Genomic DNA, 12,223 nt, shown 5'->3' with positions numbered 1-12,223 from the left:
CATATGCATCAATTTATGGTAATAATATAATATTACAGTATCTATGATTTTCTTGTTATAAATATGTATAGCAAATATAAATGGCTGAAGTTACAGGTTTTTAAATGGAAATAATTAATTGTATGAGGAACTCAACATGCAACAAAATCCTAAAATCATTATTTGATGGACCCGTACTTCTAAAACACTATTGCTTTTTTTTTTTTTTTGTATGAAAAGGGAATGCAATCTGTGTCTGAAGATGCATTTACAGTACAGTATCCAGATAATGCATTCAAATTGCTTAAGAGATAATACAAGACAATCATTTTGAGGGGACAGATTACTGATGTGCAGCTGATATGATTTCAGATCATCATTATTAGCATGAAAACACATCTACGCTTTGGCATTGTGAGTATCAACATACAGCCTTCAAAATAGAGCTATGAACTCTTGGCAAGTCAGATAGAAATAATATTTACACAAGCAGCATTCGTAGTACAAATATTGCAAAAAAAAAATTAATAGCTAAAAAGGTATATTCTATGATTAATAAGTAATTCTCTGTTGCATAAATGCAAAGCGTTCAGCAAAATACAGGTTTTTTTTAGTTTTTATATTTGCAGGTCTATCAATAACTTACAATATGTTTTTATGCTTTTTATCCAAGTGTCTTACAGCAAGTACAGTGAGTGCAGGAAAGTGTCTTTCTGGTGGCAATATTGAATATATCGTCAAAAAGCTGAAAAATATCCTTTGTTTAGCTCTCCTACTGTAGATATTGTCTACGTGTTTGTTTAAAACTGCATCTTTAGGGATGTGAAAGTTGTGCAGGAACACTTTTTCAAAAATACAAAACATATAAAATACTTCAGAGAGCATTTAAAATAAAAGTTTAAAATCCTGCCACACTATCTCATCATCTTACACACACATGAACAATCAATGTCTCCGCTTTATTTGCTGGTATTACTATTATGTATGTACAGGCTTTATACCTAGAAGCTAAAAAGCTTAGCATTGTGATATACTTTAAAAATACAGAAACACAAGACGAGACTGGGAGCTTTATATGTGCGTTTACTTGTAAACTACCCATACTTTAAGGACAAAAATGCTGGATAATGTGTCCGTAAGTTAGTTAAATCTGTAAAAACTCATTGATAAGTTGTTCATAAAGCAAATAATGTTTTAAGCATAACATACCTGTGAAAGGTTTTCATTCAGGAGCTGGGTTAGGGGGAGAGTTTGTGTGCGGGTTATTCTGATTCAAATTTGCATTATTAATACCTGTGGCCGGTTGCATAAACTTTGAATCAGAAAAGTAAGACTAGTTCTCAAGACGCAGTCTTAATGTAGCGGCTATGTTTATGCAACTGGCCTAAAAATGAAAATCTCTTTTATTTTCTTCCTTTTTATGATCTATTCCTTTAAAAAAACAATAGAAGTCTATTTGGATAGCTAGTTAAGTGTGTGTGTGTGTGTGTGTGTGTGTGAACACAGTGTATCAGATAAGTCAGATTCTCATATCTCTTCTTTCCATCGACGCTTCTTGTGCGCTCTCTTATTAGACAGGCTGCAAAATAACATTAAAAAGATAATTAGTTCACTTGAATTAACCTTAATGGCAACAGTTCAGTGTGTAATGAGTGCTTTTATTGAATGTTAATCAGTTTGGCAAATCCAATTAATTTTTTTTCCTTGAAAAAAAAGATTTTTAATTATACTATAATATCCTTTCAATTATTAGCTCAGAGTCTTCCTGTAGATAGCCACAAATTCACTAATAAAGTAAACTAATTAATAAAAACAGGCTCATTGCACAATACTGATATTGTGCAATGCACTTCAAATATGTGGTATTTTATATTGTTCCATCATTGCTAATTTCATTTGCTAGTTTTTTTCCTCATAAAAACCGTAGAAGTCTTGTGCATTTGTTGTTTTTCCAAATACTTCAAATCAAAGTTTATAATATTTGGATTTATCTTGGAGCTGGCTGGTTTTGTTGATGCATTAGAACTTTTTATTGAAGAAAATTATGAAAAGCCTATGAAGAAAAAGAACGGGAAATACACATTTCTCTGTTGCATAGATGCCATTTAGTGAGTTTGCTAGTTTTATCTAATGCATTTATGTCAAATCTGTATTCCCTCTGTCCCTCTGAATTCATTGTGCATGATGATCTTAATAATAGTAATTAATAATAATAATAATAATAACAATAATGAGCAGACCGGCCACGCATTCGTGTTCACGGCTGATTAGACATTATTCTTGTCCAAGTAGTAAAAAACAACAACAACAACAACAAAAGACGATCACATGCTGTCTATCTTTGTCTGACACTTCCAGAGAGATGTGAATGATTTATTGTTTTCGACTGACTATCTGGGTTGGAAAATTGGGGTGAATTCAAACATTCTTGGAGAGACACATAATGGTTAATGTCTGTTCCAGATGGATTACAATCAACGCCGCCAATTTGGTCAAAATACTTGTTGCCATGCGAAGAAAGACGAGATGAGATCCTTAAGTGACGTGGGATGTTGCTATGAGAACACTTACCTTTGGGGGCTCAGCCTCTACATGCTTAGGAAAGGAGACAGAGAAAAAAGAATGAATAAATAATTCAATCTAAATGGGTTATCATGCAAAATAATTGGATTAAAAAAGTCCAATATGTACACACGTGTTTCCAAACAATGGTCTTTAAAGGTGTAGTAAACATTAATGCACAGAAAACTAAGGGTGTGTTCACACTTGGCATGTTTGGTTGGATTAAAACGAACCCTGGTGCGATCGCTCTGTTCATGTGAATAAGTGTGAACGTTGCCATCCGAACCAAAAAAAAAAAAGTCCTGGTCCACTTAGTGTTCACACTGGCATTTTCATCACATAAGCCTGAAGATACCGAACCTAAAGGCATAGGGATGGTCACAGCCTGATTGGTCGGCTTTTATGATGTATTGCCTATTTTGAGAGGGAACTTACCGAACATCCAGACAATGCTGTGCTCTGGGCTAAATGCACTCGTTGTATGTGCGTAGCTACATATGGTGGTATTTTGACCAGCTGAGAACTTATAAAATGTGTAAAGGAGTCAAAACAGTGTCAGGAATCCCTCCTTCACACACACACACACACACACACAAACCTTTTCACAGATTTGCTGTGAGGAGACGCGGTTCTAATGCCTGTAATGAACTGTGACAACATTAAGACTATGACGAGAACATATATGCTTGAGCATAACTACCGAACCTAAAGATACTGAACGTAAAGGCATAAGGATGTGTTCACAACCTGATTGTCCGGCTTTTTATTACATATATTTTGCAACAGAACTTACCGAACGTCCAAAATAATGCTGTTTGCTGGGCTAAATGCGCTCGCTGTATGTGCGTAGTCGACATATGATGGTATTTTGACCAACTGAGAACTCGTGAAGAGCTTATAAAATGTGTAAAGGAGTCAAAACAGCGTCAGGAATCCCTCCGTCACACACACACAAACCAAGATCTGCTGTGAGGAGACGCGGTTCTGATGCCTGTACTGAACTGTGACAACATCACGACTATGACGAGAAAACATCTATGCTTGAGCATTCTGTCCTCTTTAGAGTCTCATCTTCCTGTCTTTGGTCCGTGTTGCGTTCATATTTCAGTCGAACCGCACCAGAGTTTGTTTGGAAGCGGATCGAGACCCATCTTTTCAGCAGGGTTCGGATGGCAGCATTCACACTTATTCAAATGAAGCGCACTAACAGAGCAATCGCACCAGGGTTTGTTTTAATCCAACCAAACATGCCAAGTGTGAACACACCCTGAAAAGATGGGTCTCGATCCGCTTCCAAACAAACTCTGGTGCGGTTCGACTGAAATATGAACGCAACACGGACCAAAGACATGATGTAAACGAACCAAAAACAGGAAGATGAGACTCTAAAGAGGACAGAATGCTCAAGTTTTTCTCGTCATAATCGTGATGTTGTCACAGTTCAGTACAGGCATCAGAACCGCGTCTCCTCACAGCAGATCTTGGTGTGTGTGTGTGTGTGTGTGTGTGTGTGTGTGTGTGTGACGGAGGGATTCCTGAAGCTGTTTTGACTCCTTTACACATTTTATAAGTTCTCAGCTGGCCAAAATACCATCTTATGTCGACTACGGACATACAACGAGCGCATTTAGCCCAGCAAACAGCATTGTTTTGGACGTTCGGTAAGTTCTGTTGCAAAATATATGTAATAAAAAGCCGGCCAATCAGGTTGTGAACACATCCTTATGCCTTTAGGTTCAGTATCTTTAGGTTCGGTAGTAAAATGCCAATGTGAATGCTAAGATGGACCAGGAATACTTTTTTTTTTTTTTTTGGTCCGGACCAAATTAACCAAGCGAACCGCACCACAAGTGACAGATATTTTGTCTACAATCCCTGTAAATACTACAGTAAAACAATGATAAATTAATCTAGACCTTTCAATTTGAACTCTGCAAACATCCCTGATTTGAATAAAGCCGATTCGGCTGTCTGAGACACATTTCGAGAATCCTTAAAGATTCCTCTGATCCTAGGCCAAAATCTGAAGTCTTTGATCGCTAGTTTGACATGTTCACCGACAGCTGATTAATCACCTTCTCATACGACAGCATCAAATACCAAAAACCAACACGAGTGCAAAACCTGACGACACTTTTGTTTTCCAATTTTCCTTTCAAGGCAAACTGAGATCCCACAGTGTGACATGGCTTACAGTGGGGATCATATTCGTATAGTCTGACAAGAAACATTATAAATCGTACAGTGTGACTTTTAGACTTCAGCAAGTAACTCATTCCACACCGTTTACAGCCAAGTGCCATAACCATGAACGATTCTTCAAATCATGTGGCTGCTGGTTGCAGAAAGACACCAAAAACATTTAATATGAAAATGAATCCGAACCTTTTTGGATCATTTTTGGAGTTGACGGCGTTCCAAGTACTTCCAAAGGAGCCTCGGGACATTTCATCAGTAATGTTGACAATAGAAGGATCATCTCTGAAAAAAATATCATATAAATATGAAATCTGACATTGATATTCAGGTGTGTGCATGAAAACAATAATAAAATATTAAATTCAGACTCAAAATTGTAATATAATATCGCTAATTAATAAATGTTAATATTTATCATTTGTAGCTTTTTTCAAAACGTATTACTAGAAGATTTGTAACTGTAATATTTCTAGATTTATATTACTTCTCTTGAATTTATATAACTCTCTTCTTCTTGAATTAGTTCTCTCTGTAAAGTATGTACGTATGTACTGTAAGTATCCATACCAAAGACTTTAGATATGCAAAGATGATGCTCTCATATTACTATGAATGGGAGAAAGTACAAAACGCAATATGGCGGAATAAGCCCCGCCTTCTAAATAAAAGAGCCAATCGCTGAGACTGCACATGTGCATTGGCTGGTCCAGCCTGAAAAATGCTATTTTTTTTATTATGATTTAGTTCTGTCAGGCACTTCATATATACAGTAGAGCCTCGCACTGGATCATTTTATGAATTTAGTTGAATTATTGAATTTAAATTATATGAATTATAACCTTTATCACTAGAAAACATTTAAATAACCCATTAAATATGAAAGTACACATTAATTTAAGACATTTCTCATTTTGCCAAAAAGGATTCTTTAAAATTGAGTCAAGAACACGAGTTCTGTATAGAACCCCATTGAAGAGTGTGTGTTTGTAGTTCTATATAGAACCCCATTGAAGAGTGTGTGTTTGTAGTTCTATATAGAACCCCATTGAAGAGTGTGTGTTTGTAGTTCTATATAGAACCCCATTCAAAGTCGTGTTTTACGGAACCCATGGATATCACTGAAACTATGGCCTTACTGTTTTAATAAGCCAACAAAAACTAGTATTGCTTGCTATTGTGAGGATAAGTTAGGAAAATCTGGTCCATACTTGTAATGTCCCTCCAATGGCACTTGTACGATTCCTTCTTCCTCTGCCAAAATACTCTGCTCCTCCTGGCAGTAAACGGAGAGAGAGAGAGAGAGAGAGAGAGAGAGAGAGAGAGAGAGAGAGATAGAAAGAGAGAGAGAGAGAGAGAGAGAGAGAGAGAGTCTTATTCCCGTCCAGCCAAAGAGAACTTCAGAGACCCTTTGAGATTAAATAACTTTGCTGAAGGACATTTTGGCAGATCAATTCCTGTTCCATTTGTTTGGCATGAAACGAATGCATTGAGACACTGAGGTGGGTGAATCGGGGTCCCTCTATAAGAAACGAATCATGGCAATTTTAGCAAGAGTAAAACATGAGATTATTTGCCAGGGGGTCAGAAAGTCTCCGAATGCAGGAAAAACAAACTGTAAAACTGGAGCACAAATCAGATCTCCTCATTAAAGCAGGACCTCCGTGAGTCCTCAAAATCTCATCCATTTTCCTCTCATTCAGCTTATATAAATAAACTCAACCAGCAGTCATGTGGAATCATTCAGTTATATAGAAATCATCTTCCAAATACTAATTACTTGTGGTGTTATGGGTCCAAACAGTCAAGTTTTTGTAGCAGGTTATTATCCCCCCTATTATCTATTTTTCTTCTTCAAAACAGCTTTGTCGCTCTGTGGCAAAAAGTCATGCATGGGGGTTATTTCAGTGGCAAAATGTAATAATCTCAATTATATGATGGATTAGAGCTGCCTAGCAACAAAAGTACAACAATATGAAATATAAGTGCTCCGTACTGCTGGCCGGTTTGAGACATTTTGTGTGAAATTCTCCTTTTTTTCAGCTCTTCCAGATGATTTTCCTGGATTTTTTTTGGGTGGGGGGATCATTTAAAACATGTAACCATGCAACTGATTTGCATAAAACTGGGCATGCATGCTATCTGGATATGTAACTAACTAAATGTGGAGGAATAGTTGACAAATATTTGCAGAGTATTTAATTATAATTGTTGTATTTGGTAATTGTTGTTGTTGTTTTTAACTACCTGAACAAGAAAAATGTCTAATCAACCGTGAATATGAATGTGTGTCCGGTCTGCTTATTCTTATTAATTATTATTCTTATTAAGATCATCATGTGCCATGAATTCAGAGAGAAATATTCTGCACATAAAGTCTATTTGACATAAATGCATTAGATAAAAGTAGCAAACTCACTAATTTGCTTCTGTGCAACAGCGAAATGTGTTTTTCCCAATGTTTTTCTTACTTTATAGGGATTTGATACATGCATTAAAGCCAGCCAGCTCCCAGTTAAATAAAAATATTATAAATTTATATTGGGAAAAACAACAAATGCACACAAGACTTACAGTAATTCAAATGTACAGTTTATGTTGTAATATTTTGAAATCTGAAAGCCTGGCTTTGCCAAACCGCTTGAGTGATTACGTGATTTATTTATCCAATGAATTATGTACATTTGGATTTATGAAATGTATTCTGCTCATGTTTAATAAATAAGGCTCAATATCAATAAAAGCATGAGTGAATGTCAAACCGCTCAAATCCAACAGAGGGCATTGCATTCAAAAGTTTGGGATCAAAATGTATTTCTCTTTATAACAGAAATGAATATTTATTCAGCATTATTACACATTAAAGTGATCAAAAGTGACAGTAAAAAATCTTTAAAATGTTACAAAATATTCTATTTCAAATAAATGCTGTTCATTTGAACCTTCTTTTCATCAAAGAATCCCGAATCAAAATGCATCACGGTTTCAACATTGATTATAGTAAGAAATTGTACTTGGGCAGCAAATCATCATATTAGAATATTTGATCAAATAAATGCATTAGACACTTCTCTCTTAAACAATAACAAAACTTTTGAACAGTACTGTTAATGATTGTCATGATTTGATTAGAAGCCTTTTAAACCCTTCTTCGATGTCAGGCACATCTGTGCATTTCATTAACTCTTTCTGTTCTGCGTGGACCTTGTAAATTGCTGCTTGCATCCAGATTGCAAGTGCTTGTTCACAGTGAATGTTACAATTTAGATAACAAATGGTAAAGCTCACCTCTCGCTCAGCATCCTCCAGTTTCTTCTTCTTGCTCTCGGGCATGAGGTCATCGAGCCAGCTGAGCTCTCTCTTCGTGAAGAAAACATCCAGCAGCTTCCTTATAAACACCAGCGCCAACACCTGCCAGGAGCACATCTCTAATTCAATTATCACATGTTTCACCAGAAACATTCATCAAAACAGTTAAGAGAGGCAATTACACTAGCAGAGAAACGTCTGACTATCTCAAAACCTTCTGATTAGTTTTGTGCCTGTGAATTCCTTCACTAAATTAAAACTATACATTTTAATGGATTGAGAGGAGATTTAGTATATAAACCTTTGACTGGTGTTGCAAATAAACTTGGTTGGTTGCAAGAATTCTCTGTTTTTTTAAAACAGGCAAGAAATCTACTGTACGATGGATGAAATTAGTTGCATACACTTTCATACTGTGGTAAGTGTTAGCAATATAAGTATAATATGTTAAAGGGGTGGTTGAATATGATTTGACTTTTCTAACTTTAGTTAGTGTGTAATGTTGCTGTTTGAGCATAAACAACATCTGCAAAGTTACGACGCTCAAAGTTCAAAGCAAAGGGAGATATTTGCTTTTAAAGAAATCTCTTTTTAAGGACTACAACAAACGGCTGGTAGAGACTACACCACATTCCTCCCGGGTTAGTGACATCACAAACCCTAGAATTTACATGAACCCCGCCCCCTCAACACGATTTATAGATTATCAAGACAGAATATGCTAATCAATGACTAGAAGATAACTACACATCAGCTACATAAATTCATCAACTAACCATTCAGAAATGTCCTGTTGCTTCTACATGTTGTCACTTCTTCTCGAGTCTCTCCATCATTGTCTGACTCCGGTTTGAACATAAAAGGCTAAACGTTTTTGAAATTTTCAGTGCATGTCTGTGTGAGTGCAAGCTGTTGAAGCTCCACCCCCTGTGCCGGGAGCAGCAGCTCATTTGCATTTAAAGGAACAGACACAAAACGGTGTGTTTTTGCTCACCCTCAAAAAGTGACAATTTTAACATGCTATATAAAAATATCTGTGGGGTATTTTGAGCTAAAACTTCACACACACACTCTGGGGACATCAGAGACCTTGAGATCTTGTGAAAAGGGCATTATACCACCCCTTTAAATATATGTAAAACATATACCATCATTGGGAAGACGATGGCAGCCTTGGAGGTTTTGATGACCCAGAGGAGAACCAGACAGCTGAGCTGGACGATGGTGAACAGGTGAACCTTTCGCAGAGGAACGTGTCTCAGGTAAATGAAGTCTGGCTGGTGTTTAGCCGGCATCCCGAACAATCGCACACGATCAAAAAACTAAGAGGATGACAAATATGTATATTAGAGCAGTGGTTTTCAACCAGGAGGCCTCAGAACACAAGATGACAATGATTAAAATAATCTAAAACCACAACAACAAAAATCTAGATATTTCTCATTTTAGTTCAAAACTGTTTGTCAAGGTTGCCTCAGTTTTGGAAAAACTGGATATATGAATTAGCCTGAATTTAAAAGTGTGATTTTTTATGGCTAAAAAAAGTAATGTAAAATAATAAAATCACATACACCTTATTTTTCAGGCCATTAGTCATTTTAATGTGTCTGGCTTCCGCTGTCATTCGCTTCAGTTATTTTTACCTGTACAAAACAGTCTGCTATGCCGCTTGATATTGCAAACTGGTGTTTCTTATCATATTATTTTAATGTATTGTCTTAATTATAAACACGCTGCTTTGTAGTGCAAACAGTTTTACAGTTTACTGCAATTTGATATTTTTTTCTTGTTATTTCTCTATAGCGGCTAATAAATAGGAAGTCTCACACATTCACAAAAAACACCTTACTTCCGTGTGTAAAAATAAGGTGGATGACACTTTCACATTCATTTTTATAATGAATTTATGTTATTTTAGTTATGTAAAATTATTTTTTTAAATCCAATTTTTTTTTTTTTAAATAAACGTTAACTGAAAATAAAGTTTAAGAACTATAAATTTCTCATTTTAATTTAGTTTTACTTGATGTGCTAAAATAACCTAAACTGAAATATAAATTATAAAAAAATTATATTGACATAGTTTTTTTTTTAAATAACTACTACAAATTACAAAACGTTCATTAAAATGAAAATCTTCAGTTTAAAAAATAAAAACGGAAATATGAATAAAAACTATAATAGTATCTCAATGATACTAAATAACACTGTTTTGAATATTTGAATAACTGTACAATTTCAATTCATGTTTGAAAAGTTGGAAATGCTTCACTGTTTTCTAACCAGACGAGATGTGATAAGATAAGATGCGAAAAGCAATTTGTCTGTGACAACACTACATGACAAAATCAGTCAAAAATCACAGCCAATCAGAAGAGTGTGTGGGTGGAGTCTATAATAATATAAAATTATTTTCATACTCACATTAGATGCTTCTAACATTAAACAAAGCACATAAACAGCACCTGAGATTATCACTCTCATTCTTTGCATGTAATAGAAATAGGATCGTTGTGTATATCGCCATTGCAGCCGGTTATGACTAAAACTCTGATTAACATGTAAAAGTTGGCTTTTATCACGTCGCAGCATCGTTTCACATCTGGTTAAGACACAGTGTTGGATAAACAGATGTTGTCTACGGTGTCTTTACCTGTATTCCTCTCAGTGAAGATGCACCCATGTAAAGGAAAACTCCATACAGCACCGGCATTGGAATGAACTAAGGAGACAATATTAAAAAATGTTTGTTACTATTAGTTCTTCTCCCAGAGGTCCTCATATAATTGCAAAAAAACAATCAAATGCTCTTTGATCAATCAGAAGCTCCGCCCCCTACATTATTGATGCTGAAGCTGCGGCTGAAATTGATCACTTGATCACACATTTACTATTTTCTACATGGTGAATGGCACATAGTGCACTATATAGGGGCTAGGGAACGATTCAGACAGTGTAAATATGCTTTCCATTGGGGCAAATGAAGTGTGGTTGGTTAGTGTCACGTGAATCGCATCAGCTCCGGTCCAGAGACACGACAGCACAGAGAGGATCATGTGATCGAGTCGCCGCTGACCAGAAATCGTAATGGACCCGTTTGAATTCTGCACAGAATTTATATTTTAAAGTGATATGGAGGAGATTAGGAGGAGACACGGTTAGAGATTAGGGAGGAAACTGCAGCTTTACTGAGCTCAACAGCTCTGGCCGAGCTGTGATATAAACTAAACGCTATTGGCTATTTAAGAAAAGGGGCGGAGCTGATCAATATATCCCGTCCTGCCTTCCTGTTTCAGAGGAAATTACGTCCACACATTGATTGAATCAGGGCACTCCAGCGGGCCTTTAAGATCCGTTTTGGTCAATCGGATCACAAGTAGACGAGGGAGACACATTCCCGTTTACACCTGGTGTTTTAATCCGTCTCTTTTGTCCTGATTTCTTCGAGGGCGGGTAAATGTATGTTTTCTTTTCCAGACCTTTCAATCTGATGAACAAACAAAGCTCGCGTAATTTACATATGGACATGACTGGAGACACAGAAAAACACACAGCTTTAGTTTCTGCTCTGACAGCCGCAAGATCACGAACGCTGTGAGTGAGTGTTAGAAATCAGGAATGGTGAGAGAACATTGTGCTTGGTGTGTTTTTCATCTTCAAACCAAACTTGGGTCTTCAGCCGACAAATCCCGTCTGGCTAGAGCGCTTCCCATAATGTTACGCGTTAAATCAATAGGCGGAGAGTAGACGGTCTTTCGTGGCTGTTTGAACACATTCGACCACATGAGCGTTTACACTATGAAAGCAATCCGGTCGAATGCATTTTCGACTCCCTCTGGAAGTGGCTGAAAGTGGACAAGCTCAAAACGTTTTAGACCCCGTTTACACCTGTATTTAGCGTCGTCCACTTGTGATCCGATCGACCGAAACGCATCTTACAGTTTTTTCCAATTGCTAACACACTAAAATGACACGCACAGCACAATTATTTAAACTGACACACAGAGAGCAAAACCTCTTCTCAAGTCTCCAAAAGTCTAAACACATTTCTTTCTGCTTTACACACATTTTGCAATTCAAAATGGCACTTTTTAAATGAACACACTGAACACGGTTCTCTGCATAACACACAACAATCTGACATAAAGTCACATGTTTGCCATTTCAAAACACTGCC

The 12,223-nt window shown here is 36.5% G+C and overlaps 1 protein-coding gene across 2 annotated transcripts in view; it reads right to left on the bottom strand.

Moving 5' to 3' along the window:
- Positions 1-209: 209 nt before the first annotated feature.
- The window catches only part of slc4a10b (solute carrier family 4 member 10b), an 80,424-nt gene continuing 68,410 nt past the window's right edge, over positions 210-12,223 (bottom strand). For both annotated transcript variants that reach the window (XM_084420850.1, XM_084420851.1), the window contains 7 exons: positions 10,700-10,768; positions 9,195-9,368; positions 8,026-8,148; positions 5,949-6,013; positions 4,927-5,022; positions 2,551-2,574; positions 210-1,558 (listed from right to left, as the gene is read on the bottom strand). In XM_084420850.1, the coding sequence (XP_084276976.1) occupies positions 2,568-2,574; positions 4,927-5,022; positions 5,949-6,013; positions 8,026-8,148; positions 9,195-9,368; positions 10,700-10,768 (534 nt within the window). In that variant the 3' untranslated portion in view covers positions 210-1,558; positions 2,551-2,567. The remainder of the gene's footprint in view (positions 1,559-2,550; positions 2,575-4,926; positions 5,023-5,948; positions 6,014-8,025; positions 8,149-9,194; positions 9,369-10,699; positions 10,769-12,223) is intronic.

This window comes from Rutilus rutilus (assembly GCF_951802725.1).
Source record: "Rutilus rutilus genome assembly, chromosome: 10".
NCBI classification, from domain to species: Eukaryota; Metazoa; Chordata; class Actinopteri; order Cypriniformes; family Leuciscidae; genus Rutilus; species Rutilus rutilus.
This window is presented reverse-complemented; position numbering and strand designations above follow the sequence as displayed.